The sequence below is a fragment of the Anopheles moucheti genome, chromosome 2 (assembly GCF_943734755.1).
Source record: "Anopheles moucheti chromosome 2, idAnoMoucSN_F20_07, whole genome shotgun sequence".
Taxonomy (NCBI): domain Eukaryota; kingdom Metazoa; phylum Arthropoda; class Insecta; order Diptera; family Culicidae; genus Anopheles; species Anopheles moucheti.
The window spans coordinates 80,960,331-80,968,228 of NC_069140.1; the positions used below are offsets into that span (position 1 = coordinate 80,960,331).

Sequence of the window (7,898 nt, forward strand, 5' to 3'; positions counted from 1 at the left end):
CCATTATTTGTTTGTTCCCTCTGTTTCTCGTTCCGGATCGTTGTTTACACGAGCAGTAGGTATAATTATCCTGCGTATATTTCATTTCTCGGCTTAATGTTTGCATGCTGTTGTTTGCTATTATTTTTAGGATATAAAACATTAAATGAAGCACAACGCAAAATGCATGATTTATCATCGATGTGATATTGTGTTTGAGTGATGCGTGTTTTTGTGAGCTCCGTGAGCTTTGAAGTAGTTTGGCTTGTTTGGCAAACGAAACGTTTTCAAAGCAGAACGCCTACAAGTAGATAAGCACACACCCACTCGCGCACTACAATTGCAATGCAACTGTAGCGCGAGCGCGCTACATTCTGTACTAAAGGTACTACTCAAGTACCACATTTGCGAATGGCATATTTTGTAGTGAGGCTTGTACGACTATTAGAATTAACCAGACTTGATGAAAAGTATGAGACGAGAATGTGTTCTTATTGAAAATGCAACGATTGCAATGTGATGCCCTCCAACTACTAACTACTAACACCGTTGTCTCCTTTTCTGGGGGACCGTTTCCGTTATCTTTGCTGTTTTCCTTCTTGCCCATTACTCATGCATCAGATCGTCCTAGTCCAGGTGGAGCAGATGAAGGTGCACAGGAAGGCGTCCTTACACGCAAACACGAATGGGAATCCACTACGAAGAAAGCATCGAACCGTTCCTGGGATAAAGTATGTGTGATAGCGGAGATTAACCATGTTCGGTTGAAGTTTCTGCGTATGTGTAGATTAATTGTTTTTCTTCCTTCCCCATTTCCCGCTTAGGTATATTGCGTTGCCCGTAGCGGCCGGTTAACGTTCTTCAAGGATCAGAGATCAGCTAAATCGGTACCGGAGCAAACGTTCCGCGGTGAGCCACCACTAGAGCTGAAGGGTGCCCAGATCGAAATCGCCAACGATTACACGAAGAAGAAGCACGTGTTCAGAATCAAGTAAGAGCGAAGAACTTGCAACGTTCCCGTTTATCTTCGATCTAACGTAATTCCCCGTTTGTTTTAGGCTATCGAATGGTGGTGAATTCCTGCTCCAGTGTCACGATGATTCCGAGATGCAGCAATGGGTAACGGCTTTGAAAGCACAATGCGAGCTTGACGCTAGCGGCGAAGGTCGTTCGCTAACGCTGCCCGCTTCCTCTCAGAAGGATGAACAGAAGAGACGGTCATTCTTTACACTGAAGAAAAAGTAAATCGGAATTTTACCATTCTTCAACCAACCATCCATCCATCCATTTTCCATCGTACCCTGGTTGATTTTTTTTAGTTGTTGTAATTTGTTGAGTTGAATTGCCCACCAACGCGATTGATTTTCGTTTTTGCGCTAATGATATTCACTAGTGCGCGTGTTGTGCGCCCGCGCGTAAACCCCCATTCGGATTGTTTTCGATTTATTTGCCTGTGATTGTTTTATTAAAGTTTTGAGTAAAAATGTAACGCGTTTCCTCCCAAAACAAAGGGGAGGGTGGGTGTACACCTGATCGAGACTCAACAGCATGGAGGAGTCTTTGTGGCCTCCAACCATGAACGCGCGCGCATTTTCCAGTTCCGTAACCAGCGTCCTTCAATGGCTTTCCAGTTTTGTTCGCGAATGTTAGTTTTTGCTTCGGTTTGATATACTTATTTTGTTTTCTGTTTTGTTTTAAAAAATTACATAAGTTTCACAGCTTTCCCTAACCCCTTGAATGTGTGACCACAAACGACACCTTCTTTAAATTTTAGAGATTTTTTAAATATTACCCTCTATCAAAACAAACATAACATTCCTACTGAAATGAATGAACTAATCTCAAATTGGAAATCGGTTCACGATCGTTAAGCGATCTATTCGTGAGAAACCGCACTGGAATAGTACAGCACAAATAATCCACAAACACATGCTGGCTAGTTTCTCTATAATTAAACCAACAGTTACATCTCGTTTGTGCTAATAACTATTGTATAGCAATGTGCAAACCACTTTTAACCACACTCCTCTCATATAGACGATGCTGCCGTTTAAAGTGCAACTTGCAACTAAAACCGCTGCTAAAAGAAGGTTAAATCTTACAAACTCTTAACGTTGTTCTCTTCACCAACACAAACAATCGTTTCACGCAAATCGTTTCTCCACATCAACAGCAGAAAACTTACAGTTTTGCATCCCTCATTATCCCCATTGGTTCGGGCGATAAATTTTGCTTTTTTGTGTTAATTTCATCTCTCTCTCTCCTCCGTACATTTGTTTTGTTATCCTTTTTTTTCATCATTTCACGAAGCACATCGCGCGCGCATCAAGGCATGTATCAGCAAAAAATCATTTCGCAAAACGAATCAATTGGCAAAACAAAACATACACGATTTGACGACGACACAAGTAGGAAAGCATGGTGCAGCGTTACCATGTGTTTCTGGTGCTCTGGGGGGAACCATCCCACTTCCGGTGCGGGCCATTGAACACGCTTAACGCTGCACCGTACTGCTTTACTTCTGCTTACGCAAATGGGCTTCGGTTCGGCAAGATCGAGGAGGTATGATTGGCAAAACCCGGTGGCTTGCACCAATCATACGCCACCGATCCGCTTTTGTTGTATACTAGGAAAGGAATATTGGATTGGGTCTGGGCAAAATCGGTTGAAAATTGTTCTCATTCGTTTTCTTCTTTTCTTTTTCTTCTTCCTATTGCGTTATACTTCTCGTTTACTTCCACAGTTAAGAAAATTGCGAAAACATACATGAATCCGTTAAACAAACCCAGAACAAAATACTACTACAACATCAAGCAACAACTAAATACTACTACTACAACAACAAAACAGCTACAGCTATCACTCTTAAACAACAAAACGAGCCACAAAAATCACGCAACTCTATCACTCCTAATCCTAATCGAGCCTCTTATAAAGCCAAGTGCGCGTGCGTGCTGCACCCCCTGCTTTCACAACGCGGCCGGGATGCTCGATTCCTGCCCTTCTGTTCCGGATTGGTTCGGGTTTTCCTGTTTGGTTTCGTTTAAGTTCTTCCCCCGCACATTACGTGGCAAACCGTTACGCCCCATGATGAGGCATGAATGGTGTGGTTGTTTGAGGATGTGAGCATCGAAACAACAGCGTTGTGCGCGCGATATCCGGCAGACAGAATCAGTAATCGACACTGCTACATCTAACACCCGCCACCCACGGGAAGGCCGGAAAGGACGAAACTGTGACATGGATACAAATCCGGTGGTGATGGACGAGAAGAAGTTATTGGCAGTAGTAGTAGTAGTAGCAGCAGTAGTAGCAGCAGTACAATGAGTGTAACCCAAATCGAACCTCTAGCTACTATTATCTAAGTATCCGGAACGGTCAGGTGTGTTAGGTAGAGCACACCCCGTATTCTAAGGCGCGGTGTGATGGGTTGGCTTTCATTATTGTTTTATTGCGTTGTATCGATGAGGGATATATTTTTTATACAAAAACGTTTTATTATTTTACCATACGGACAAAAGTTAGGCGCCATGCGCGTGAGAATATATACACAATGTGTGTGTGTGTGTGAGTGGCAAGTATGTGAGGATAAGCAAAACAAGCCGTACTACTATTTACTACTTTAGCACGATTTCAACACACACACACACGCGAGGGAAGCGAAAGACACCGAGCCGTTTTGTTGCCAATATACAAGCGGAAATCGAAAAACATAAAAACAAACATAACACAACACAGCTCTATAGGCTAGAAAAGAAAGTAAAATCAACCGGGGCTTTTATGTAGGTGTTTGGTTCCATTTTCTACGCCATTTCGGATGAGAAAAGAAAAGAAAGTAAAACTAAAAAATAACGTTAAAATATAGAAGCGTAAAATCTCCCAAACATTCGCGATCATGATACGCGATGGTGCGGGTTAAGGCCAACTAAAAAGCAAATTTGAACGAACTCAATGTAAGCAGTAGAACCAAAACAAAAGGTAGAAATGGTTGTCGTAAGAACGATAGAAGTATCCTGGTAAAATCACGCCCAGAGTCACAAAAACAACATTTATAGTGCAAATTTCCAACTGAACCTGGACCTACAAATCAATACAAAGATGAGAAAGGCGTGTGTATGTGTGTGAGCGGCGTGTACACACAAGTATATTGGTAGTAATATATTTATTTAAATGAATAATTTATCAAACAAACGGGAAAAAACGAGAAACGTTCGCATCGTTGTGTAAAGAACGAGCTGCGTTCGAACGATGAATAAAAGCAAACATTCAAACATAATACCACAGCTAAAAAAGGCCACAGCACAAGAAACAGCGACGAAAAGAAGTAATAGAGGCTTCCGTTTCGTTTCGTAAGAAAAGAAACTCGAAAGCGTGCGTGTGCGTTTGTGTGTGTGTGTGTGGGGGGGTTTGTTTCCGTAATGAGCGGCAGCTTATACGTGTTTGTACGCGAACAGATCGGTAACGCTTGGTATATGTAAACTTTGGCTTTATGATAGTAATTTAAATACAAGATCCACTTTAAAACAGCCCCAATTTTGCTATCGTAAAGAGGGTTGCCTTGTGCAGCTGAAGTGTTTCTATTTTCCGATGGTTTTTCGATGCGCTTTTTTATTGCTAGTGCAAAGACCCGCACACTTAGTGGTGTTTAGCAGTTTTAGTGCGTACACGATATTGTTAAATGGGTGTATGTGTGTGTGTGTGAATATTGAACGTTCGCAATGTTCGGCTTGACTGAATGTTCTTCAGGCTCCTGTGGCAATTGTATTGCTAATGGAAGGATGAAAAATATTCGAAAAAACAAATCTAGCATACCGCGGCTTTTGTTGCTTTGGTAGCATACTATTGAATTATACATTACATCATACTATCCGGTCTAACGAAGCCAACCCTGACACATCGCTATAGCAACCGTTCACCACGTTGCTTGCCCTGAAACTATTACTTATAGGGCGCGTGCGTGTATTATTTATTGCATAATATATAATTTATCTGTTTTTTGCCTTTTTGTTTGATTTGTTTTGTTTTTTTTTTTGATAAGCTTAAGCAAAAAGGCGTGGCAAAAAAAGAAGCTAAAAATGCGTTGTCTTAGTGATTGCTAGTAGTACGGTGGTGAAAGAAAAGAAAAGGAGAAGTAAGAAACGAAAATGTGTAGTAAAACGCCAGTTTCGCAGTGCAAAAAAAAGCAACAAACAAAAAAAAAGAAAGATTAGCTAGTAAGGACCACACACAAATATAAAACAAAACGGAATCAAACACAAATATCCTTCCCGCCCCCTTCGCAATCTTCGTTTTAAGGCGCGCACTAAATAAACGGAGAAGGCAAGCCAAGAATATAAAGGGTTTGACCGTAGCTGGGGAAGAACAAAGCGTTACTAGCGCAAAGCAGCATCTAAAATTATAGCAAACGAAACACACTATAAACGCGCCGAAACAGAATCGAGAAGCGGATTTGTGTGCGTGTTTGTGTGGGAGCGTAAGAAGGAGAAAATTCAATCAAATTTAAATATGAATTATATATTTTTAAACTGCCAGCCTATGATTAGAAACGCAAGTAAAACAAAACAGAAAAAAAGAATACAAATGCATAATTATTATTATTATTATGATTAGTCTATAAATCTATATACATATAAACGAGAAGGAGCAGCAACGCGATTAAAACGATAAAGTGGAATAAATAAGCATTACGTTTAACATAAGTATAATCGATACGTTGATGATTATTTTTTGTTTGTTTGTTTGATTTCGGTTTGTCTTTTTTTTTGTTTTGCTTTCGCTTCCGCGACAATTTTATTATAGCATTCTGTGTGAGTATTAGTGTGCAGTGTTGAAGGCAAACCAAGATAGTAGTGTTGGGTTTTCGCGCCAAAAGGATTAGCAAAGGAAGAAAGCGCTGGTTTGGTGGTGAAAAAGGAAAGAAAGTGCACTTTTACTGCAAAATATTAATGGCCCTGCTCGTGAATGGCGATATATGCTATATATATATATACATATATATTTAACTAAGTGGTACGCTTTTTTGTTGAAACTCCATTTTTTTGGAAACGATAATTTACTACACTGCGTTTGTGTGTGTACGTGCGCGCGCGCGCTTGTTTTGCTAGAAAATGGTGCCAGCATGTGAAAGGAAGCTGCTGCAGCAGTTAAAAATGGGGGAAAGGATAGGGATAAACGATAACGATTTAAGTGATACAACAAAAAATTGGGTACAAATTATTCTAACGATTGGCATCAGCATGATCAATTTCGAAAATTAAAAACGATGAAAACAAAAAAGTAATAATAGCACACAACACAAGAACAATTCAATAACAAAACATTGTGAGCGCATTTCGTAAAATCGCCCCTTTCGAGTAGTAATTGATGTAATAAGCGCTGAATAGTATGCGATAAAAATGCTTCTTTAGCTTTCCTCTACTGTTCGTTTTGGAACGTCGTTTGCGTGCAGTTGTGATTTTTTTTAATTTGCTGATATTTGAAGTAAACAAGAAAAAGGTGGTCCTAATAAAACAAAAACGGAAATCAAATTACTCAACTTTTAATTTTCTAAATTGTACCCACTTGTACGCGACGAGTAAATTGCCCAAGGCAGTAAAAGATTAACGATGGCGAGGCAGTATGGACACACATTAATGAGAAGATAAGCTTAGGAAAAACCTCCTTTTGGACATGTTTCGTCTCGCGTGTGTTATCTTGATGCAAATTAAAAAGCAAACCAACAAAAAAATACAAAACGATATAGATATATATACACATACACCACCCCCCCATTCGAAATACAAATACTGTATTTACATTTCTATACAATGCAAAACTTTTATTTAATAGGTGGGTAAGATAAGCAAATCATTACAATTTGTTGGGATACAAGTGCTAACCGAAAGGGAACGGGCAAAGCAACAAAACAAGAACAGTTTAGAGCAAATTGTTCAACGGAAGGGGATTAAAAGCATATAAACCAATATCTCTCACCGTATGACAAAAATGAGATGACTGCCTCTCTCTCGCATAAACAATAGCTTCAGAACAGCGAAAAAAGAAACAATGTTGGGGCTCACTCAAAACAACCACCTCGGTGGGTGGCAACTGTTCTAACATAAACAGATTGAAAACGAAACGAATAAATACAATAACTTGCAACAAACTCGAACGCTACACACCACCACCAAACACAAATAACTAATGCATTGGATGGCATATTGCAAAAAAAAAACAAATACAACCCCGTTATGCGCTGGCTGAAAGTGATCGATTAGTGAATAAAGGTATTAAACAAGTGTCTCATATCAAAAATACAAAACTGCTGGGTGAGTGTGTGTTTAAACTTGTTTTTAAAAATTCATCTGAAATCTTTTTTTACTTAAAAAATAACGATATAATCGTTTTTTACTGAACACTTGCTTTGACTTCTTAAATGAAGATGTTTTGATATTTACGTGTTGCTCTTTCGACGTTGACCTATGTGTTGTTCTTTCCATCGCTCTAACACTCTTCCGAAAAATAGCTGTTTTATATACAAAAGAGATCTTTAATTATCTGCTTATCGAAAACGGTACAGTAACGCAAGACTGGTAGTTGGCACTTGAAAACCGATCGAATTTAGCGCAAGTGTTGCATTTTATGCACAGAAGCTTTTAAACAGCTCTAATGCAACGTCGTCGCTGCCAACTGTGCACAGTAGCACAAGCGTGCGTTACGGTAACAAGACATTTTTAACTAGTATTGTACTTAATGAATGAATGTTTAATAATTAGCAATCGAATTAAAAACGTATTTAGAAATTGTAAAACATTTAAATGATGGTAAAAATATGCGTGAAAAGCTTTCATTTGAATAAGAATTCTGTTTGGTGTAAACATTTCCTTCCAGACCTAGTAACGTATCCATCTGTCATATGGCGTAACGCCTAATCTAACGTA

At 39.3% G+C, this 7,898-nt stretch overlaps 1 protein-coding gene across 6 annotated transcripts in view; it reads left to right on the top strand.

Annotated features, from left to right (window-relative positions):
* Positions 1 to 5,251, top strand: part of LOC128298005 (spectrin beta chain) — a 30,617-nt gene extending 25,366 nt beyond the window's left edge. For 3 of the 6 annotated variants that reach the window (XM_053033731.1, XM_053033728.1, XM_053033732.1), the window contains 4 exons: positions 601 to 710; positions 804 to 970; positions 1,038 to 1,220; positions 2,723 to 5,251. In XM_053033731.1, the coding sequence (XP_052889691.1) occupies positions 601 to 710; positions 804 to 970; positions 1,038 to 1,220; positions 2,723 to 2,726 (464 nt within the window). In that variant the 3' untranslated portion in view covers positions 2,727 to 5,251. The remainder of the gene's footprint in view (positions 1 to 600; positions 711 to 803; positions 971 to 1,037; positions 1,221 to 2,722) is intronic. The other 3 variants (XM_053033729.1, XM_053033733.1, XM_053033730.1) reach the window with 2 other exon arrangements.
* The last annotated feature ends 2,647 nt before the right edge of the window (positions 5,252 to 7,898 follow it).